Raw genomic sequence first — 25,373 nt, 5'->3', positions numbered from 1 at the left:
GATTATAATTATTGATTTGCAAAAAATATTTTATGGACCAATTAGGTCACGGCGCACCAGACAGTGGTTGAAAAACACTGGTCTACTTAACTTGTCTGACTACCTCAGTTAAAGCAAACAAGTTACATTTTGTCGTTTTGGTTAATTGCATTAAAATGGTTACATTATTGGACTTGTTTGTACTGTGAAGGTCGTGTAATGTATAATTTGTAACCTTTTTCACAATTTAAAGCTGAGTTAATATTAATGATTTTGTTATATTTTACACAACATGGTTGTATGCATTTCTTGCTCTATTATTTTCGTTGTCTACTTAACTTGTCTGGCTACCTCAGTGAAAGCAAAAAAAGTAAACTTTTGTCTTTTTGTTAATTTGTTATCATAGCCACAGTTATAAGGCTAGATATGCTTAATGAAAGGTGACTGAGGTGTTGTGAAACAAACAAAATAGTTGCCTTTAATTTATTATCCTTATATTAATGTGGAACAGTTTTGTTAATAAATGAGTGAAATTGACATTTTGAGGGTGCATGTATTTATATCACATTAATGCAGTTTATAAGCACAAATACGGTGTGAATCAATCCTTGCTGGTCGATGTCATTGAGTGCTGTAAGTAAGAAAAAGAACAAGAAATGTGAAAAACAACACAAATGGAGACATATTTGCAAACACCAATGACATTGAATAGTCTACACCAGGGGTCACCAATGCGGTGCCCGCGGGCACCAGGTAGCCCGTAAGGACCAGATGAGTAGCCCGCCGGCCTGTTCTAAAAATAGCTCAAATAGCAGCACTTACCAGTGAGCTGCCTCTATTTTTTAAAATGTATTTATTTACTAACAAGCTGGTCTCGCTTTGCCTGACATTTTTAATTCTAAGAGAGACAAAACTCAAATAGAATTTGAAAATCCAAGAAAATACTTTAAAGACTTGGTCTTCACTTGTTTAAATAAATTCATTATTTTTTTTACTTTGCTTCTTATAACTTTCAGAAAGACAATTTTAGAGAAAAAATACAACCTTAAAAATTATTTTAGGATTTTTAAACACATATACCTTTTTACCTTTTGAATTCCTTCCTCTTCTTTCCTGACAATTTAAATCAATGTTCAAGTAAATTTATTTTTTTTATTGTAAAGAATAGTAAATACATTTTAATTTAATTCTTCATTTTAGCTTCTGTTTTTTCGACGAAGAATATTTGTGAAATATTTCTTCAAACTTATTATGATTAAAATTCAAAAAAATTATTCTGGCAAATCTAGAAAATCTGTAGAATCAAATTTAAATCTTATTTCAAGGTCTTTTGAATTTCTTTTAAAATTTTTGTTCTGGAAAATCTAGAAGAAATAATGATTTGTCTTTGTTAGAAATATAGCTTGGTCCAATTTGTTATATATTCTAACAAAATGTAGATTGGATTTTAACCTATTTAAAACATGTCATCAAAATTCTAAAATTAATCTTAATCAGGAAAAATTACTAATGATGTTCCATAAATTCTTTTTTAAAGTTTTTCTCTTCTTTTTTTCGGTTGAATTTTAAAGAGTCAAAATTGAAGATAAACTATGTTTCAAAATGTAATTGTCATTTTTTTCGTGTTTTCTCCTCTTTTAAACCGTTCAATTAAGTGTAAATATCATTAATTATTAATAATAACATAGAGTTAAAGGTAAATTGAGCAAATTGGCTATTTCTGGCAATTTATTTAAGTGTGTATCAAACTGGTAGCCCTTCACATTAATCAGTACCCAAGAAGTAGCTCTTGGTTTCAAAAAGGTTGGTGACCCCTGGTCTACACAAACACTACTTCATTTTGCCCCATTCAGTTAATGATAACCGCTGCTTCAATGTTAGGCTTAGGTTTTAGCAGATTTTCCGTATTTTCCCTACAGACAGAAGGCTATGGATTGATTCACACTGGTTTTCGCCTTTTGAAGGGTACTGGAAAAACTGGAAAATTGATCTTGAAAGTCCTTAAAAAGTGCTTGAATTTGGCCATGGAAAAGGTGTACGTGGTTAGACTATACATTACATCAGATCATAGCAACCCCTTGAAGCCACTCAAATGCGCCCCCCATGGGTTAGTTGTTGCAATTTCTGCCGAAATTGCACTGTGAATGCTTAGATATGACGTCAATGTGTCAGAATGTAGAAGAAACATGCACATTGATTACAATACATCACAGCAGATTATAGAAAACAACCTAGATACGATCCAAATGTGCCCCCTAGTGGTTAGTGGTTGCGATTCCTGCATAAATTGCACGTGGATATTGAAATATGTTGAGTTGAAACACCAATGCTGATACATCCCAGCAGATCATACCAACTTTTCTAGATACCACACAAATATGTCCCCTTGAATTATTTGAAGCGATTCCCGCAGAAGTTACTGCTCGGATGCTTAAGAGTGAAAATGCAGATGAAAGATGTTCACTGAGGACTATAGTGTGATAACACATCACCGCAGATCATAGCAACTTGTAGTTTGGATTCCTGCAGACGTTTAATGTAAACGCTTTCTCAGCAAGAGTCGGAATGGCCATAGCAGAAATGACCAGAGAGCTACAGTTGGTTAATAAATCACAACAGATCATAGCAACTTCTTGATAGCATAAAAAATATGCCTCCTTTGCGTCAGTACTTGTGAGTCATCATGATGAACTTTTTTTATTTTGTGGTTTGCGAGTTCTGGACTAAAGACCCGACGCTCTGCGGGGGCGCGATGAGGTCATGAGCGCGAGATTCTCAAGCCTGCTCGGCAGCCGGAGGAGGGGCGTCGCCGTGTGACTGTAGGGGAGGACGAGTGAGCTGTCGGGAGTGGGCCGGGCTTTCGGGGGCCCCTCTGGGACAGAGGAGGGGCCGGGTCAGCGGGGTGAAACGGAGGTGAGATAATAGTTTGGCCTGAAAGAAAAGACCTCCTAATCCAGTCCAGCTGCAGGGCTGGATTAGCGCAGTGCGTTCTTATAGTGAGTCAGTGCCGAGATGTTGTGTACATGTCGTGGGGTGTTGTGCACAAGTCATAGTGTGTGTTACGGCGACAATGGAGGCGTCACACGCATGGGATCTTCTTGTGTGTGTTCACGTTCCTGCGTTGGCGGCAGGGTGGGTCCAATGCGCCTTTCCAACAAACACTACAGTGCACTTTTTTTTGTGTGTGCATGTTTCCATTGCGAAAAGGTACCAAGATTATAAATCGGCCCCTAAAGCTATTGCAGTGTTTCCCACACATTCATTTATTTGTGGCGGCCCGCCACGAAAGAATTACGTCCGCCACAAATAAATAATACTTTTTTTTTTTTTTTGTCCTGTCCAGCTTCTCAGGCAAATCATATAGTTGATGTAGATGCCCATATAGGCTGTTCAGATTTACTTTACAAAAAAGAAGTGTAGGATACTTCTCTTGTTTCCTTATTTGTATTTGACCACTACTGTTTTCTGTTTATTTGTTACTGACTGTGGCAGGACACCTCTGCCTCTGTGTCACTTTATGTTGCTGGTAAATAATATGGTTGTAGTAGTAGGCTAAAGTTAAATTATTTAGTATGCACTAATTAAAGGGGCAGAGCTTTAAGAGACATTTTAGCTTTTATATTTTATAAGATATATTTTTTGTAAGAACCACAATTAATAAATATATTTCAGTGAATAACTTATTGTTCAAATCTGTATATAAATATGTACATAAAGTGTTGTAATTATATTGTAAAATGGATGGATGGACGTTTAAAACAAAACTGTTGTTATTAATTAGTAAGTATACATTTTTTGAGCCTTTTTAGAGAAAATCATATCATTGTAGTAATTTATGCAAATTACTTGATGATGTCATGGTGACCACGCCCATAGCCACGCCCCCACCGCCACAGGTATCTTGGCAGTTTATGGGAAACACTGTATTCAGTTGGGGAACTGACCTCTGGTGCGGTACCTATAGCCACAACTTTTTTCTTACGCTTTGAACTCTGCGGCTTGTAAGACGCTACGGCTAATTTATGGATTTTTTCTTCGCTGATAGCGTAGTACAAATGATAAAAAAAACAAGCAAAGTGGCCTGGGAAAGTGTTTTATTGTTTGTGATATGCAACCATTTTTTGGACAAATTTGCTCACTTCAGGTGATGCGGTGTCCTTCTATTTAGTGCTTCAAAACCGGAAGTAGAATTGCCGTTCAGTCTTCTAGCCGTCCATAGCGTTCCTACTCATATGGATTCTCCATTCATCACGCCAAGCAACGTTTGTAAGTCTTACAATTAATGTTCCCTGTAATTTTTCATTTGTGTGAGCAAACGCACAAACTCCCTGAGCATTCAGTGGAGCACATGTGAGCAACATCAGACGTGCACACTGTGGCTACACCAGCGTCACACCTGTCCCAAACCTGACATCATAACAATTTAAATGTTTTATTAAAATAATTTGGCCCTCTTACAATGAAAATAACAAATAAACATGTGTTAGTATTGTATGTCTGGCTGCGGGTCCTGCCTTTAAAAGAAATGTTACCCCTTTCAAAGATTACATTTAGTTCCTGTAACTTTTTGTCTGTAAAATACATCTTTTTATTAGTATTTATGAAATCTATTGACAATATTTCATGAATAATATCCTTAGATTAACATTCTTAATCTGATTGAGGAGTCAGAGTGTTACAAGCTGGCATTTACACATTGTGTGGCGTTGGGGTTGTCTGACTTTTTGTGTGGCCATAAACGCAGCACTGGATAAGTGCCATGAGTACGTGTGTTGGTGCAGGTGAGACAGAGCGAGCGGCTTCTGTTGAAACGACGGATGACAAAGTTGGTTTAAGCCTGGTTTGTATGGCAGAAAATTACCTGTTTTTATAGATAAAAGTTTTTTTTACTCATGTTTTTGGGTTTGGTTACAAACCGTTTTGCTCAATAAAGTGATGGATGGAATTCCTTCCTGTCCGTAAAGTGTCTCGACAGACAATAGTTGAACTGTGTTGACAAAGATTGTTTTATTCATTAGGGCCACTCTTGTCACTTGTCACTCACAGAGTTGCATTGCAAAATCATACAGAATAAATTGTAATGTGTTTATTTTGTTTAAAGTTCAGATGGGATTTTTGATTTTCTGCGCAGCATTAATTTGCTGTGCGCAGAGGACGCGTGAGCAGTGCACAATTGCGCAGGCGCGCACCTTAGAGGGAACGTTGCTTACAATATAACTAAACTTGTTTATACTTACTAAATCGTCCCATGTGTGATGTCTGTGGGAGTATTTTCATGCATATTTGTACGTGCTAGCGTCGTTAGCATTAGCTAATATCCTAACATGTTTATGAGTGTTTGTTAGTATTATTAACTTGCAATGGCATTATTTTTGTATTTTTTCAGTTTCACAAATTCCCCAGTAAATTCACCAAAATGTGACTGTGGAGTTGATGAGTTCGTTTAGCTGATTGGACAGCTAGCTTCCGCAGGTAGTGGGTCCATTACGATGACTTCTGTTTTGTTTGATCAGCCGTTTTACTGTCGTGTTATAGGTACCGTTTGGAAACAATTAAGGTATGTAGACAATGTAAACAGAACTTTACTGTGTAAATATTCATTTTGCAACATATAGCTAACACGTAGCTTATAGTGACTAATTTATGTGAAAAAAAAAATATTCAAAAATTTAGTGGGTGCGACTTACACACAGTTTGAACAGTTACACTTTGTTTAAATATAGGAAAATAAAACACTGTACTTAAATTTAGGGATTATTTGGCGTCCCACTAGAAGGAGCCTGCGTACCACTAGTGGTAAACATACCAAAGTTTGAGAATCACTGCTTTAGATAAAGAATTGCGGCTTAATAACCCTAAAATAAATATTTATATTTTTCACTGAGGTTATATATTTTGTTCAAAATCAAGTCGCGGACTCAACGTTAAACTAAAACGTTTACAGCAGATCATAAGCAATACTCGTTCGACTATAATTGAAAAAATAATCGTCGACTAGTGGACTGTTTAAATGATTGTTAGTTGTAGCCCTGGTGTGCTCCTGTTATATGAAGGATCTCTGAGTAAAAACAATATATTGTTTTCATTTTTCATTACCATTTGATAAGGTGGCAATTTAAAATGATGGCATTGATATTAAATACCAAATATACTGTAAATAGTATAGTTTATAAATCATGTTAATAGTGATATAGTATATAAATCATTTTAATAGTGATATAGTATATATATATCATTTTAATAGTGATATAGTATATAAATCATGTAAATAGTGTTATAGCAAATAAATCATGTAAATAGTGTTACAGTATATAAATTATGTAAATAGTGTTATAGTAAATAAATCATGTAAATAGTGATATAGTGCATAAATCATGTAAATAGTGATATAGTATATAAATCATGTTAATATTATTATAGTATATAAATCATGTAAATAGTGTTATAGTAAATAAATCATGTAAATAGTGATATATCATGTAAATAGTAATATAGTATATAAATCATGTAAATAGTGATATGTATATAAATCATGTTAATAGTGATATAGTATAAAATCATGTAAATAGTGATATAGTATAAAATCATGTAAATAGTGATATAGTATATAAATCATGTAAATAGTGATATAGTATATACAGTAAATCATGTTAACAGTGATATAGTATATAAATCATTTTAATAGTGATATAGTATATAAATCATGTAAATAGTGTTATAGCAAATAAATTATGTAAATAGTGTTGTAGTAAATAAATCATGTAAATAGTGATATAGTGTATAAATCATGTTAATTGTGTTATAGTATATAAATCATGTAAATAGTGATATATCATGTAAATAGTAATATAGTATATAAATCATGTAAATAGTGATATGTATATAAATCATGTTAATAGTGATCTAGTATAAAATCATGTAAATAGTGATATAGTAAATAAATCATGTAAATAGTGATATGTATATAAATCACGTAAATAGTGATATAGTATATAAATCATGTAACTAGTGTTATAGTGTATACATCATGTAAATAGTGTTATAGTACATAAATCATGTTAATAGTGATATAGTATATAAATCATGTAAATAGTGATATAGTATATAAATCATGTTAATAGTGATATAGTATATAAATCATGTAAATAGTGTTATAGTATATAAATTATGTAAATAGTGATATAGTATGTAAATCATGTTAATAGTGATATAGTATGTAAATCATGTTAATAGTGATATAGTATGTAAATCATGTTAATAGTGTTATAGTGTATAAATTATGTAAATAGTGTTATAGTATATCAATCATGTAAATAGTGTTATAGTATATAAATTATGTAAATAGTGTTAGTATATAAATTATGTAAATAGTGCTATAGTATATAAATCATGTAAATCAGAATCAGAGAGAAGTCTGCCCCCCTCTGGTTCTCCAGCTCGTTAAATATTCCAGCTGAAGTGGATTTACTTTTTAAAGTAGTCACTGTGCGGGTGTTGATTGCCTGGGGCGTGCACGTGACTGAATACATGTGTGCAAACATGTTCCTTACTCAACAGAGTCGCCAGCGCCCGCCCAACAAACTCATAAAACCTAAAAAAAAAAAAAAAAAAAAGCACAACTTAGCCTCACTCTCAACAGCTGTTAGGCTCTTGTGGAATCAGGCTTTTGTTAACGCGGCAGCACATTCACGCTGGAATGCAGCCGGCGGCCATGATTCACTACCTGAGACAAGCTGCAGTGTGTGACATCACGCCGACTCATGCGCGGCCATTTGCTGCAGGACGAAGGTCGGTGAGCGACTGATGGCACTGACTCACGTGTGCACGGCTGCTGAGAGACCACAACAATTTCAGCCTCTATAAAGATTACACACTTTTTCTTGTAGATCTTCTTCTACTACTCCTAAACCGCCACACACGAAAAGGTGAAGATGTGCCAAAACATGCACCTCGACTGTGCTGTTATTTATCCACTGTGGACTGGACTTTCACAATGTTATGTCAGACCCACTCGACATCCATTGCTTTCGGTCTCCCCTAGAGGGGGGGGGGGGGGGTTACCCACATATGCGGTCCTCTCCAAGGTTTCTCATAGTCATTCACCGACGTCCCACTGGGGTGAGTTTTTCCTTGCCCGTATGTGGGCTCTGTACAGAGGATGTCGTTTTGGCTTGTACAGCCCTTTGAGACACTTGTGATTTAGGGCTATATAAATAAACATTGATTGATATCTGGCAAACACATGGTGTCATCAAACACCATGAAATGGACTGACTTGAAAGTTCTCACACAGCATAATACGTTCTATCACTGTAACTTTAAGGTGTTTTGCTGAATCAGCACAAAATGCAGGGACTGACCATGAGTGTAAAATCTGAGCAAAATCGGTTATTACACTTATTTTTTTATTTTGTAATTATTAAGTCTATTATACCTTTTCATCAACATGGGTTTAGTTTTGTGGATGTTAAAGGCCTACTGAAATGATTTTTTTTTATTTAAACAGGAATAACAGATCCATTCTATGTGTCATACTTGATCATTTCGCGATATTGCCATATTTTTGCTGAAAGGATTTAGTAGAGAAAATCGACGATAAAGTTCGCAACTTTTGCTCGCTGATAAAAAAAAGCCTTGCCTGTACCGGAAGTAGCGTGACGTCACAGGAGGTAATATTCCTCACAATTTTCCTTTGTTTACAATGGAGCGAGAGAGATTTGGAGCGACAAAACGACGATTACCCCATTAATTTGAGCGAGGATGAAAGATTCGTGGATGAGGAACGTTAGAGTGAAGAACTAGAGGCAGTGCAGGACTTATCTTTTTTCGCTCTGACCGTAACTTAGGTACAAGCTGGCTCATTGGATTCCACACTCTCTACTTTTTCTATTGTGGATCACAGATTTGTATTTTAAACCACCTCGGATACTATATCCTCTTGAAAATGAGAGTCGAGCATGCGAAATGGACATTCAAAATGACTTTTATCTCCACGACAATACATCGGTGACACACTTAGCTACTGAGCTAACGTGATAGCATCGTTCTCAAATGCAGATAGAAACAAAATACATAAACCCCTGACTGGAAGGATAGGCAGAAGATCAACAATACTATTAAACCATGGACATGTAACTACACGGTTAATAATTCTCAGCCTGGTAAAGCTTAACAATGCTGTTAACGACGCTAAGGCTAATTTAGCAACCTAGCAACCGGACCTCAGAGAGCTATGATAAAAACATTAGCGCTCCACCTACGCCAGCCAGCCCTCATCTGCCCATCAACAGCCGTGCTCACCTGCGTTCCAGCGATCGACGGCGCGACGAAGGACTTCATCCGTGGGTTTGGCTAGCTGCTAAGTCCTTGTTGTGTTGCTACAGCCAGCCGCTAATACACCGATCGATCCCACCTACAACGTTCTTCTTTGCAGCCTCCATTGTTCATTAAACAAATTGCAAAAGATTCACCAACACTGATGTCCAGAATACTGTGGAATTATGAAATGAAAACAGAGCTTGTTCTATAGGATTCTCCGGGCTCCGAATACTTCCCTTGTCCTCGTGACGTCCCACGCATACGTCAGCATAATAAAACGTTTTTAACAGGAAGTGTGGCGGGAAATTTAGAATTGCACTTTATAAGTTAACCCGGCCGTATTGGCATGTGTTGCAATGTTAAGATTTCAACATTGATATATAAACTATCAGACTGCGTGGTCGGTAGTAGTGGGTTTCAGTAGGCCTTTAAGTAAATTATGTTTTTTTTGAGGACATCATAAAAAAGTATCGTATTCCAAAATCAGTATTGTTTCTAAAAGGCCAAAACATGTTTTTTTTTTAAATTAAGTTTAATCTTGTTTTTCAAATATATAGCATTTTGCAAAAAGTCATTAAAAACAGCAGAGTTTTACAGAGGATCTTTTTTCAATGTTTTAATTTAAGTTAATTTCAAACATCCAATAGCATCTCATTTGACCAGTTGTCCATTCTTAAAAAAGGCAGATTTTCTAACGTTGAGGATCTTTAGTGGGGGTTTTTTTTCTTTGAATATCTAGACCAAAATGTCCCCTGCAGTGGACATTTGTGTATTGTATAACAAGGCTATTTTTGTTGTGAAATGTGTAGCTGACAAATATTGACCAAATACAAATGTCCACCGCAGTAGACGCGGATTCACAGTAGGATGTTTCGGAACTTTGACTAGGTTCCTAAAAACAGCACCTAGCTCCTGTCATACCCTACTGACAATCAGCGTCCACTGCAGTGGACATTTGTTTGAAATAACAGGGCTCCCCCCCACCCCCCCTCAAAACACTGACAAAACAAACAGAATACAAACAAATGTCCACTGCAGTGGACACTCACTGATTCTTGGGAGGATTTAGAGGCTCTTTGTTTATAGTTTTTAAGAACCTATGACAAAAAATGACCGAGTTGTCCTGTTATAATCCCCTAAAAAACCAGCGTCTACTGTTGTGGACGTTTGGGTTTTGTATAACAAGGCTACTTATGTTCCAAAATTTTTAATTCTGATAAATTGACCGCATACAAATGTCCGCTACAGTGGACGCTGAATCTCAGGAGGATATTCTGGATCTTTGACTTGTGTGTTTGGCGGTAGGTTCTTAAAAACAGCACAGAGTTCCTGTCATATCCTCCTGAAAACTACTATACTCTGCAAAATACATTTTTAAAGTGTGGCTATTTTTCTTATTTATACAAAGAAAACAAAAACCAATGTCCACTGCAGTGGACGCTGAATCTCGGGAGGATATTCCGGCTCTTTGATTAGAATTTTTGGCGGTAGGTACTTAAAACAGCAGCATTCCTGTCATATCCTCTTGAAAACCATTGTCCACTGCAGTAGACCTTTTGAAAGCAGGGCTATTTTTCGTCTTCATTTTTAAAAAATATACCAAAAACCAATGTCCACTGCTTCTCAGGAGGATATAGAGGCTCTTTAACTGTCATTTTTGGCAGTAGGTTGTTAAAAACAGCAGAGTGATCCTGTTATAATCCCCAAAAAAACGGTGTCTACTGCAGTGGACATTTGTGTTTTGCATAACAGGGCTATTTTTGTTCCAACATTTGGAACTTAACTTTAGGAAATGTCCACTGCAGTGGACGCTGAATCTCGGGGGGAATATTCCGGCTCTTTGACTAGAATTTTTCGCGGTAGGTACTTAAAAACAGCAGCATTCCTGTCATATCCTCCTGAAAACCATTGTCCACTGCAGTAGACTTTTTTTTTTCAAAGCATGGCTATTTTTCTTCCAAAACAAACGTCTACTGCAGTGGACATTTGTGTTTTGTATAATAGGGCTATTTTTGTTCCAACATTTGGATCATAACTTTGGCAAATGTCCACTGCAGTGGACGCTGAATCTCGGGAGGATATTCCGGCTCTTTGACTAGCATTTTAGGCAGTAGGTACTTAAAAACAGCAGCATATCCTCCTCAAAACAATTGTCCACTGCAGTAGACCTTTTTAAAGCAGGGCTACTTTCCTTCTTCATTTTTTAAAATAGACCAAAAACCAATGTCCACTGCAGTGGACACTGCTTCTCAGGAGGACATAGAGGCTCTTTAACTGTCATTTTTGGCAGTAGGTTGTTAAAAACAGCAAAGTGATCCTGTTATAATCCCCCAAAACACTGTCTGTATAACAGGTTTTTTTTATTTTTCTTCTTCAATTAAACAGACCAAAACCAAATGTTCACTGCAGTGGACGCTGGTTCTTGGGATGATAATAAGGGTGTAACGGTATACAGAAATTTCGGTTCGGTACGTACCTCGGTTTAGAGGTCACGGTACGGTTCATTTTTGGTACAGTAAGAAAACAACAAAATATAAATTTTTGGGTTATTTATTTACCAAATTTGCAAAATCTTCCACCAAAAATATTTTTCTTAGTGGAATATTTGATGTGAAGCAATCGGAGGCTTGGATAGGTCAATAAATCATAATAACATTGATTTTGATTCAATATTATGTTTTGAGCAATGACAGTTTGAAAGAAAAAAAACCAGCTTTGTTTTATTAGTCAACATTGCAACTTTTTCTAAGTTACATTTAACCTTTAAGCTTTTTTATTTCACTTTTGTTTATTTTAATAGTATTTTTAGAATGTGCCGTGGGCCTTTAAAACATTAGCTGCGGGCCACAAATGGCCTCCGGGGCACACTTTTGACACCCCTGCTATAGATAATAAAACATTAAATGTATGGATAAAAACAGAGCCTGGCGATGCATGCACGTTTATCATAACTCTCTCACTCTCTCAGTCTCTGCCCCTCCCTCACCAATGCTGCTGCACGCACAATTTGTTTTGTTTTTAACCCCTTCTCAACCCTGAACGTACATTGAAAATACATGCAACCCTAACTCAAAATGCCGGACATTTGAGGCATTTAAGAAACTCCACCCTGACAGCTCCGCAAAAGAGGACATCTACGGTGAAAAGAGGGCGTATGGTCAGTCTATCCTAGCCCGTTAGCTGTTAGCATGCCGTGTGTTGTGCCTCGGTGTGCATTGTTTACACAACGTGCGTTACGCTATTTAATATGTCCGTGTGGAAACTCGTTCGGTACACCTCCAACCGAACCGGAACTCCCGTACCGAAACGGTTCGATACAAATACACATACCGTTACACCCCTAGAGGATAATATAGAATAACTCTGACTATTGCTTTTTGCAGAAGGGTCTTAAAAACGGTACCCAAAAACAGGTCTGTTAATTTGTATCAAACTTGAATGCAATATTGAGTCCGGGTCTAAATGTCAAGCCACAAGTTGGATCAGGATTCTGATCCGGATTCAACTTTGGTTGCAGTAAATCCAGTTGATCAAAGGAATATGCTTACTTCCATTGCCAGTATTTGTCCCTCCTATGACCGACTACAACGGCATGCTTCAGCTTTACAGGTGCCATGTCTTTGCTAGCCAGGCGGCATGCGATGCCAACATTTCCTAATCCACAACCTCAAACCTCCTCACTGTTTCTCCGATTAAAGGACAACAAGGATTTTCTGTAAGAAGAAACTATAAATATAATTAATTGTGTATACAGTTGTTGTAAGTACACCTCAGCATGACATTGTATCCTTATTAACATCAAAGGACACAACTAGGGATGTCCGATAATGGCTTTTTGCCGATATCCCATATTCCGATATTGTCCAACTCTTTAATTATTGATACCGATATCAACCGATACCGATATCTACCGATACTGATATATACAGTCGTGGAATTAACACATTATTATGCCTAATTTGGACAACCAGGTATGGTGAAGATAAGGTCCTTTTTTTTAAAATTAATAAAATAAGATAAATACATTAAAAACATTTTCTTGAATAAAAAAGAAAGTAAAACAATATAAAAACAGTTCAATAGAAACTAGTAATTAATGAAAATGAGTCAAATTAACTGTTAAAGGTTAGTACTATTAGTGGACCAGCAGCACGCACAATCATGTGTGCTTACGGACTGTATCCCTTGCAGACTGTATTGATATATATTGATATATAATGTAGGAACCAGAATATTAATAACAGAAGGAAACAACCCTTTTGTGTGAATGAGTGTAAATGGGGGAGGGAGGTTTTTTGGGTTGGTGCACTAATTGTAAGTGTATCTTGTGTTTTTTATGTTGATTTAATAAAAAAACAAAAAAACAACGATACCGATAATAAAAAAAACGATACTGATAATTTCCGATATTACATTTTAAGCATTTATCGGCATGCCGATATTATCGGACATCTCTAGACACAACCGACCGTTTTTTTCTTGTGAAGCCAAGGTCTAAACACGCATAGTTATATTATAGTACGGCAAAAAAATCAAGCATGTTCCCCCAAAGTCCCACGCACCGTGCCCCCCCCCCCCAGGGGGGCCTGCCCCACTATTTGAGAAGGGCTGTCTTAGCCTGTGTCTATAACCGAACTCTCTTAACTCCCCCGTCCAGTCGTCCCCTCTGTGTGTGGCTGCCGTCCACGCGGGCGTGGTGTCCAACGCGGTGGGCGGGAGGATCAACGTGGTGAGCAGCAAGGGCATCCCGCTGTATGAGGGCACACTGGCTAACAACGTCACGTCCACTGGGTGAGACCGGACAAACCTCCCTCACTGTTTATTTTTCACGATTATAATAACAATCAACTAATCTGACTTGAATTGTCCCTCAGAGGACTCCTGTCCAACAGTCTCTTCACCTTCAGGACCAACGGTGAGTTTATGCTTCCTCAGCAGTTTTTACAACCACCTAAAACATTAACGCAACACACTTGCTTCCATTTTTATAAATGGTTGATTTATATAGGCGAGTAAGGTAAAGTTTTGTACCTGACAAGTTTCGGCTACCTTGCTTCTGCAGCCTTCATCAGAGGTGTCACGTGATGTTAGCGTGACGTCGTCTGTGGCGTGTTATATGGATTTTTCCATCCCACCACTTCATCCTACCCCCTGGCGTGCGCCGGGGGTAGGGCGGGGCACCCCCTGTCGTCTGGATGTCTACCAAACGGCCCTGCAGGACTGTGTCCCAGGTGTGGGATAGTTGGTAGGCTCCCTCGTCCCTGTTGACAGTCTTTGACTATACAATTGTTGTAAGTACACCTCAGCATGACATTGTATCCTTATTAACATCAAAGGATAGAGATGATAAATGCTTTAAAAATGTAATATCGGAAATTATCGGTATCGGTTTCAAAATTATCGGTATCGGTTTCAAAAAGTAAAATGTATGACTTTGTAAAATGCCGCTGTGTACACGGACGCAGGGAGAAGTACAGAGCGCCAATAAACCTTAAAGGCCTTTGCGTGCCAACCCCAATCACATAATATGTACGGCTTTTCACACACACAAGTGATTGCAAGGCATACTTGGTCAACAGCCATACAGGTCACACTGAGGGTGACCGTATAAACAACTTTAACACTGTTACAAATATGCGCCACACTATGAACCCACACCAAACAAGAATGACAAACACATTACGGGAGAACATCCGCACCGTAACACAACAGAACAAATACCCAGAACCCCTTGCAGCACTAACTCTTCTGGGACGCTACAATATACCCCCAACCCCGCCCACCTCAACCTCCTCATGCTCTCTCAGGGAGAGCATGTCCCAAATTCCAAGCTGCTGTTTTGGGGCATGTTAAAAAAAAATGCACTTTGTGACTTCAATAATAAATATGGCAGTGCCATGTTGGCATTTTTTTCCATAACTTGAGTTGATTTATTTTGGAAAACCTGGTTACATTGTTTAATGCATCCAGCGGGGCATCACAACAAAATTAGGCATAATAATGTGTTAATTCCACAACTGTATATATCGGTATCGGTTGATATCGGTATCGGTAATTAAGAGTTGGACAATATGGGGATATCAGCAAAAAGCCATTATCGGACATCTCTATCAAAGTACACAACCAACCGTTTTTTTCTTGTGAAGCCAAGGTCTAAATACGCATCGTCATATTATAGTACGGCAAAAAAAAAAAAGCATGTTCCCTGAAGTCTGAAGTCCCTGCAGGGCCGCCCCCGACCGTTTGGTAGACATCCAGACGACAGGGGCGCCCCGCCCTACCCCCGGCGCACGCCAGGGGACATCGCCATCCCATGGAAAAATCCATATAACACGTCACAGACGACGTCACCCTAACATCACGTGACACCTCTGATGAAGGCTGCAGAAGCAAGATAGCCAAAACTTACTCGCCTATATAAATCCACCATTAATAAATACACATCAGTAGGCTAAATGAACCTCTTCAACATACTCTTACTTCCGCCTTCACGCCAGGCTGCTATGGAACTTTGGGGTTAGAGTCCGGCGGCGTGGCGGACATTCAGATCTCCGCCTCGTCCGTGTGGCAGTGGAACAACATGGCCGGCCAGCACAGCGTGTGGGCGGCGTCGGGGGCGCGCCTAAAAAAGGCAGGGCTGCCTTGGGCGCCATTACGCTGCGACCAACAACAATGGCTGCAGGTGGACCTGAAGAGACAGAAGAGGATCACTGGTAGGTGACAGCAGGCAAATAACAGCAGAGTGCTCCTGTCATAATAGAGGATCTTTGGATAGTGTTTTGGCTACGATGCCCAACAGCAGCAACGCCTGAGTCATATGGAAAATCTTTCGAACAGTGTACCTGTCATACAGAGCACAGGTGTCAAACCCAAATGTGGCCCGTCACATTATTTTATGTGGCCCGAGAAAGCCTGGAAATAATATGCGATAATATAATGCTTAATCTTTTCTTACTAAATATATTTGTTCTTTCCCTTGACATGAAAAATCATGTACTGCATATCTTTTCAAAAGTAATGTTATCAAAATCTAAATATTACATTATCATGTATTCCAAAAATATTTTTTGTTCAAATAAAGATAAATGCTGTACTTTAATATCTGCTTGACTTATGATTTCAAAACAAATTATCAATCAAATTGTAGACTGTAAAATTGACAATAGATTTACGGTCAAATTCTGCCGACCGAGTTTTTTTACTGTAAAATAAACTTTGGTTCTGTTTTTTTCCAAATACAGTAAGACACCAAAACATAAAAAAAAAAAAAAAAAAAACATTAAAACAAGATTTTACGGTAAAAACAAACAAACTGGCAGCTCTGTTGCTTGAATTTTACAGCAAAAAACAGTGGTATTGTTTCTCCATTCCATTCCATTTTTGTATATGCTGTAAAAAAACTGCTTTTACTGTAAAATTCTGGTGACTGACCTGCCAGTTTTTAAAGTAAAATGTTAAATTTTTTTTTTTGCAGTTTATGTAAAAAAATATATTAATGTATTTTTTTATATATATACTGTACGTGTGTGTATATATATATATCCAATCCAATCCACTTTATTTATAAAGCACATTTACACAACAAGAACGTTTCCAAAGTGCTGCACAGCCATGTTAAAAACAATATTATGCTACACCAATAATTGAATAAAAACAAAGAATAAATGAATAGAAAACCAATACAGAGACAATATAAAAAATAAATATGATTAAAAACGATTTTAAAGGGTAAAACCAATTAAAACAGTAAAATAGACATCAAAATTTATAACCCTAACCCTAACCACACAGGACAACAGAGGACAGAAGACCACACAACTCACGTAGTGTTAAAAGCCAAAGAATAAAAGTGGGTCTTAAGACGAGACTTAAAACACTCCACTGTGGAAGCAGTTTGAACATGGAGGGGCAGAGTGTTCCAGAGTTTAGGGCCGACCACAGAGAAGACCCTGTCTCCCCTGGCTTTAAGTCTCGTCCTGGGCACCACGAGCTGGAACTGGCTCTCGAACCTCAGAGCGCGCGCAGGAGTGTAAATTTGGATGAGGTCCGAGATATACTGAGGTGCCAGTCCATGTAAAGCTTTAAAAACAAACAGCAAGGATTTAAAATCAATTCTAAAATATATATATATGTGTATGTATGTACTGTATGTATGTATGTGTATATATATATATATATATATATATATATATATATATATATATACACACAGTGTTTCCCACACATTCATTTATTTGTTGCGGCCCGCCACGAAAGAATTACATCCGCCACAAATAAAACAAAAATAATTTTTTTTGATTTTTTTGTCCTGTCCAGCTTCTCAGGCAAATCATATAGTAGATGTAGATGCCCATATAGGCTGTTCAGATTTACTTTACAAAAGAGAAGTGTAGGATACTTCTCTTGTTGCCTTATTTGTATTTGACCACTACTGTTTTCTGTTTATTTGTTACTGACTGTGGCAGGACACCTCTGCCTCTGTTTCACTTTATGTTGCTGGTAAATAATATGGTTGTAGTAGTAGGCTAATGTTAAAGTATTTAGTATGCACTAATTAAAGGGGCAGAGCTTTAAGAGACATTTTAGCTTTTATATTTTATAAGATATATTTTTTGTAAGAACCACAATTAATAAATATATTTCAGTGAATAACTTATTATTCAAATCTGTATATAAATATGTATATAAAGTGTTGTAATTATATTGTAAAATGGATGAATGGATGGACGTTTAAAACAAAACTGTTATTAATTAGTAAGTATACATTTTTTGAGCCTTTTTAGTGAAAATCATATTGTAGTAAATTATGCAAATTACTCAATGATGTCATGGTGACCACGCCCATAGCCACGCCCCCACCGCCACAGGTATCTTGGCAGTTTATGGGAAACACTCATATATATATATATATATATATATATATATATATATATATATATATATATATATATATATATATATATATATATATATATATATATATATATATATATATATATATATATATATATATATATATATATATATATATATTACTCATTGTCAAGAGCGGCCCTCTGAGGGCAACTCTATAACTGCGATGTGGTCCTCAATGAAAATGAGTTTGACAACCCTGATATAGAGGATATTTGACGAGGGTGTTTTCAGTTGGTCTTCAAAAATAGCACATCGCTCCTGTTCTATAGAAAATATTTGATTAGCGTGTTTGCTGTAGGTCTTCAAAAATAGCAAATCGTTATGTAGGGGATCTTTGACTAGAATTTTTGCATTAGGTTTTCAAAAATAACAATATTGCTGTACAGAACAGGGATCCCCAACCTTTTTTCCACCGGTTTAATGTATGCATTATTTACACGGACCGGCTTTCCAAGTGTGGCAGATGAAAACAGAAAAAAAATGAGCATGAAAAATCAACTCACCATAACGCTGAAGTAGTGGGAGCTCTGGGCGTGTTTATTTTGCGAAGAGATGGTCCCCGGCACGTTGATGGCATGTACTATATATCAGTGTTTCTTAACCATAGGGCCGGGGCCCAGTGTTGGGCCACCAGCGCCCCCTAGAATGTAACATCTGTTTTTGCAGCTGTGGTCCGCATCGGTACTCAGATGTAATACACTTTTATACCACTTGTGGCAGTAATGACGATATAAAACAAAAGTTTTGCGCTAATGTCAGAGAGAAATTTCTTAAGCGCAAAAATGATGACTAAAGATGTGAAGCTGCATTTACATTTGCACTTTAATTGTATTGAGAGTTTAGTCAAACATATTTATTATTAATTTAGTTTATTTATTTTAGCACAACATAATACATATTGGTATGTAAATGTATGATTTATTAGGTTAGTACTTATTTTTCTAATCAGCCTGACCTAAGCCTAAGATTTATTTGTTAAATGAATAATAATCTTTGTGATTACCACATGCTTTTATATCATTTATTGTATTGAATATGATCAAAATCCTGCAGATGGAAATTAGCCTTTGGCTGCAATTTGGCACATTAACATTTGATATGTGCATTAATGGTAACTTCTATCAGGAGTTGTAACATACATCTATTAACATGTTATTGGTGTGTTTAGTGGGACAGGCGAAAATTATGTTGGAGAAAATGCGGTAGTTTATAAATTAATTAATGTTTCTGCGCGGCCTGGTAGCAAATGCATCACGGACCACTGGTATAAAGGATCTTTGACTAGCGCTTTTTTTTTAAATTTGTATTTGTTCCCTAAAACAGCAGAGCCCTGTGCTTACATAATAAAGACTCTTTGGCTAGTTTTTGTTTGCTGTAGAGCTCTAAAAACAGCAGCGTTTGTGAAGTTGGTCTTCAAAAATAGCCACCCGATCTTGTCATATAGAGGATCTTTGACTGGTGTTTTTTTTGCAGTTGGTCCCATAAGACATAAGACGATGTTTGGCTAGTTATTTTTTGCTATAGATTCCTAAAAACAGCAGTGTCCGTGTCATATAGAAGTTATTGACCAGCATTTTGGCGGTTGGTCATTAAAAACGGCAGAGCGCTTCTGTCACATAGAAGATCTTTGACTAGGTTTTCTTTGCTGTTGGTCCCTAAAACAGCAGAGCCATCCCATCAGAGGATTTTTGGCTGAATTATAGTGTTAATCCAAAGATTCTTAAAAACACAAATTTTGGACAAGTTGCAAATTTGCATTTTGTCATTAAAACAGCTGGATCGTTGACCAGTGTTTTTGCAGTAGGTTTTCAAAAATAGCCTAACACTCTTGTTATAGAGGAGCTTTGACCAGTGTTTTGCAGTAGGTCTTCAAAAAATAGGCCAAGACTCTTGTTATAGAGGATCTATGACCAGTGTTTATACAGAAGGTATTCAAAAATAGCCTAACACTCTTGTTATAGAGGATCTTTGACCAGTGTTTTGCAGTAGGTATTCAAAAATAGCCTAACACGCTTGTTATAGAGGATCTTTGACCAGTGTTTATACAGTAGGTATTCAAAAATAGCCTAACACTCTTGTTATAGAGGATCTTTGACCAGTGTTTATACAGTAGGTATTCAAAAATAGCCTAACACTCTTGTTATAGAGGATCTTTGACCAGTGTTTGTACAGTAAGTATTCAAAAATAGCCTAACACGCTTGTTATAGAGGATCTTTGACCAGTGTTTATACAGTAGGTATTCAAAAATAGCCTAACACTCTTGTTATAGAGGATCTTTGACCAGTTTTTGTACAGTAGGTATTCAAAAATAGCCTAACACTCTTGTTATAGAGGATCTTTGACCAGTGTTTATACAGTAGGTATTCAAAAATAGCCCAACATTCTTGTTATAGAGGATCTATGACCAGTGTTTATGCAGTAGGTCTTCAAAAATAGCCTAACACTCTTGTTATAGAGGATCTATGACCAGTGTTTATACAGTAGGTATTCAAAAATAGCCTAACACTCTTGTTATAGAGGATCTTTGACCAGTGTTTGTACAGTAAGTATTCAAAAATAGCCTAACACGCTTGTTATAGAGGATCTTTGACCAGTGTTTATACAGTAGGTATTCAAAAATAGCCTAACACTCTTGTTATAGAGGATCTTTGACCAGTGTTTGTACAGTAGGTATTCAAAAATAGCCCAACATTCTTGTTATAGAGGATCTATGACCAGTGTTTATGCAGTAGGTCTTCAAAAATAGTCTAACACTCTTGTTATAGAGGATCTTTAACCAATGTTTTTGCAGTAGGGTTTTAGAAATAGCACAGCGCTGCTGATCTAGAGGATCTTTGGCTAGTGTTTATTTCTGTAAAGTCCTTAAAACAGCAGTGTCTGTGTCACGGATAATTTTTTTAACCGGTATTTTTTCAGTAGATCTTAAAAAATAGCACAACACTCCTCTGTCCTTTAGAACATATATGTAGTAAGTGCTTAAAAAAGCTGTTTCTATCATTTAGAGGATCTTTGACCAGTGTTTATACAGTAGGTCTTCAAAAATAGCCTAACACTCTTGTTATAGAGGATCTTTGACCAATGTTTTTGCAGTAAGTTTTTAGAAATAGCACAGCGCTGCTGATCTAGAGGATCTTTGGCTAGTGTTTATTTCTGTAAAGTCCTTAAAACTGCAGTGTCTGTGTCACGGATAATTTTTTTAACCGGTATTTTTTCAGTAGATCTTAAAAAATAGCACAACACTCCTCTGTCCTTTAGAACATATATGTAGTAAGTGCTTAAAAAAGCTGTTTCTATCATTTAGAGGATCTTTGACCAGTGTTTATACAGTAGGTCTTCAAAAATAGCCTAACACTCTTGTTATAGAGGATCTTTGACCAATGTTTTTGCAGTAAGTTTTTAGAAATAGCACAGTGCTGCTGATCTAGAGGATCTTTGGCTAGTGTTTATTTCTGTAAAGTCCTTAAAACAGCAGTGTCTGTGTCACGGATAATTTTTTTAACCGGTATTTTTTCAGTAGATCTTAAAAAATAGAACAACACTCCTCTGTCCTATAGAACGTATATGTAGTAAGTGCTTAAAAAAGCTGTTTCTATCATATAGAGGATCTTTGACCAGTTTTTTGCAGTAGGGCTTCAAAAAATAGGCCAACACTCTTGTTATAGAGGATCTTTGACCAGTGTTTATGCAGTAGGTCTTCAAAAATAGCCTAACACTCTTGTTATAGAGGATCTTTGACCAATGTTTTTGCAGTAGGTTTTTAGAAATAGCACAGCGCTGCTGATCTAGAGGATCTTTGGCTAGTGTTTATTTCTGTAAAGTCCTTAAAACAGCAGTGTCTGTGTCACGGATAATTTTTTTTGGAGATCTTAAAAAAATAGCACAACACTCCTCTGTCCTATAGAACATATATGTAGTAAGTGCTTAAAAAAGCTGTTTCTATCATATAGAGCAGCGGCCGCACAAGAAGTTAAAAAAATAAATAAATTATTATATATATATATTTTTAAATTAAATCAACATAAAAAACACAATATATACATTATATATCAATATAAATCAATACAGTCTGCAGGGATACAGTCCGTAAGCACACGATTGTATTTCTTTATGACAAAAAAAAAATATATATATATATATATATTTTTTTTTTACTACCCCTCCGCCCCCCCCCCCCCTGGTCCGTGGGACAAATTTTCAAGCATTGACCGGTCCGCAAGTACAAAAAGGTTGGGGACCACTGATATAGAGGATCTTTGACCAGTTTTTTGCAGTAGGTCTTCAAAAAATAGGCCAACACTCTTGTTATAGAGGATCTTTGACCAGTGTTTGTGCAGTAGGTCTTCAAAAATAGTCCAACACTGTTGTTATAGAGCGGGGGTCGGCAACCCACGGCTCTAGAGCCGCATGCGGCTCTTTAGCGCCGCCCTAGTGGTTCTCTGGAGATTTTTCAAAAATGTATGAAGAATGGAAAAAGATGAGGGGAAAAAAATCTATTTTTTTGTTTTATTATGGTTTCTGTAGGAGGACAAACATGACACAAACCTCCCTAATTGTTATAAATCACACTGTTTATATTAAACATGCTTCACTGATTCGAGTATTTGGCGAGCGCCGTTTTGTCCTACTAATTTTGGCGGTCCTTGAACTCACCGTATAGTTTGTTTACATGTATAACTTTCTCCGACTTTCTAGGACGTGTTTTATGCCACTTCTTTTTCTGTCTCATTTTGTCCACCACACTTTTAATGTTGTGCGTGAGTGCACAAAGGTGAGTTTTGTTGATGTTATTGACTTGTGTGGAGTGCTAATCAGACATATTTGGTCACTGCATGACTGCAAGCTAATCGATGCTAACATGCTATTTAGGCTAGCGATATGTACATATTGCATCATTATGCCTCATTTGTAGGTATATTTGAGGTCATTTAGTTTCCTTTAAGTCCTCTTAATTACATTTATATCTCATGACACATGTAATATGGCTTTTAATTTTTTGCGGCTCCAGACAGATTTGTTTTTGTATTTTTGGTCCAATATGGCTCTTTTAACATTTTGGGTTGCCGACCCCTGTTATAGAGGATCTTTGACCAATGTTTTCGCAGTAGGTTTTTAGAAATAGCACAGCGATGCTAAAATAGAGGATCTTTGGCTAGCGTTTATTTCTGTAGAGTCCTTAAAATAGCAGTGTCTGTGTCATATAGAGGATTTTTTTTTTACCAGTCTTTTTTTCAGTAGATCTTAAAAAAACACTCCTGTCATATAGAACATCTTTGTAGTTGGTGCTTAAAAAATTAAGCGGTTTCTATTATTTAGAGGATCTTTGACCAGTGTTTTTGCAGTGTATGCTTAAGCGCCTTTACAGTAAAATGACGTGATGTTTCTTCTTTCCCATATGTCCATGAAGGCATCACCACCACAGGCTCCACGCTGAGGGAGTACCAGTACTACGTTTCGGCGTACCGCGTCCTCTACAGTCAGGACGGCCAGCAGTGGCTGTGCTACAAGGAGGCCAACGCCACACAAGACACGGTAACAAGCACAGCAGCAGTCGGCTCAAATTTAATTAATAAAAAAAAAGAGCTCTTCAGTAGGCTACAAGGGCGCACACTTAGCGCCGTTCCCATAGCAACGGGTATTGACAAAGGGATGTTAGTGGCAGGAAGTGGACACTCGGGCATTAATAATAAATGGCTATGGATTCAGCAAATGTTAGGGAGAGTCGTCAATGTGTTGCCTTTTTACTTCGGATGTCAGGTGTTCCAAGGTAACATTAATTACCTGCACGAGGTGAGGAACAACTTCATCCCCCCCATGGAGGCGCGCTACGTGAGGATCAATCCAACACTGTGGCACCAGAGGATCGCCATCAAGGTGGAGCTGCTCGGATGCCAAGTGAACACAGGTGAGCAGGAGGTGTTGACATTGATACAACAGTCAAATGTATAACCTGTTATTAATGTATCATAACGCCGGAAGTTTCCAACCAGTCGTGAAAATATTTATTGAGCAGGTTTGTCCACAAAGCTTAGGAAAAGTGTTAACGAGTAACCTATTGATTTTTTTAAATGTATTTCATTTAAATGTTTACATTTAATGAAACTGTCTTCAGTGATGCTAACGTGTACCGTATTTTTCGGACTATAAGTCGCAGTTTTTTTCATAGTTTGGCCGGGGGTGCGACTTATACTCAGGAGCGACTTATGTGTGAAATGATTAACACATTACCGTAAAATATCAAATAATATTATTTAGCTCATTCACGTAAGAGACTAGACGTATAAGATTTCATGGGATTTAGCGATTAGGAGTGACAGATTGTTTGGTAAACGTATAGCATGTTCTATATGTTATAGTTATTTGAATGACTCTTACCATAATATGTTACGTTAACATACCAGGCACGTTCTCAGTTGGTTATTTATGCCTCATATAACGTACACTTATTCAGCCTGTTGTTCACTATTCTTTATTTATTTTAAATTGCCTTTCAAATGTCTATTCTTGGTGTTGGGTTTTATCAAATACATTTCCCCCCAAAATGCGACTTATATATGTTTTTTCCCTTCTTTATTATGCATTTTCGGCCGGTGCGACTTATACTCCGGACTACAAGACGCACTTAAAATCCTTTCATTTTCTCAAAAATAAACAGTGCGCCTTATAACCCGGTGCGCCTAATGTACATATTAAATTTGGTTGTCCTTACCAGCCTTAAAGCAATTTCATTTGGTAAAAGGTGTAATAAGTTTGACCAGTAGATGGCGGTCACACATACGAGATACGTGTGGACTGCAAGTTGACGCCTCTTGTTCAATAAATGACGCGAGTAAGTACAGGTAAGCAAGCGAGACCAAAACTTTGATGTTTAATTGAGAATATAGAACATTACACACGGTGCTTAAAACTGTCAAAATGTTTTAGTGTGACTTTTGTAAGCTATGAAGCCGCACCGCTTGATGGATTGTCGGCTACCGTAGTCAGATGTACTATGCTTCGACATACTGGTATTATTATGGTGTGTGTATAAGGACCCCAAAATGGCGCCTGTTAGGAGACATTCCTGCTGATGTGTATTTGGGATGTGCAGAAGTCCTGAAAATGTGTGCGTATCTGCCATTGTAGTCAATAAGCTCCTTCTTTTTCTCTATCCTTTTGTGAG

General features: G+C 37.1%; 1 protein-coding gene across 1 annotated transcript in view; it reads left to right on the top strand.

Annotated features, from left to right (window-relative positions):
- dcbld2 (discoidin, CUB and LCCL domain containing 2) overlaps positions 1–25,373 on the top strand; it is a 57,073-nt gene that overhangs the window by 24,170 nt on the left and 7,530 nt on the right. The window contains exons 6-10 of the mRNA XM_062061405.1: positions 13,955–14,088; positions 14,172–14,212; positions 15,795–16,010; positions 23,619–23,743; positions 23,969–24,116. Coding sequence (XP_061917389.1) covers positions 13,955–14,088; positions 14,172–14,212; positions 15,795–16,010; positions 23,619–23,743; positions 23,969–24,116 — 664 coding nt within the window. The remainder of the gene's footprint in view (positions 1–13,954; positions 14,089–14,171; positions 14,213–15,794; positions 16,011–23,618; positions 23,744–23,968; positions 24,117–25,373) is intronic.

The sequence above is a fragment of the Entelurus aequoreus genome, linkage group LG10 (genome assembly GCF_033978785.1).
Source record: "Entelurus aequoreus isolate RoL-2023_Sb linkage group LG10, RoL_Eaeq_v1.1, whole genome shotgun sequence".
Classification (NCBI taxonomy): Eukaryota; Metazoa; Chordata; class Actinopteri; order Syngnathiformes; family Syngnathidae; genus Entelurus; species Entelurus aequoreus.
Note: the sequence above shows the minus strand (reverse complement) of the source record. Positions and strands in the feature narration are given on the sequence as shown.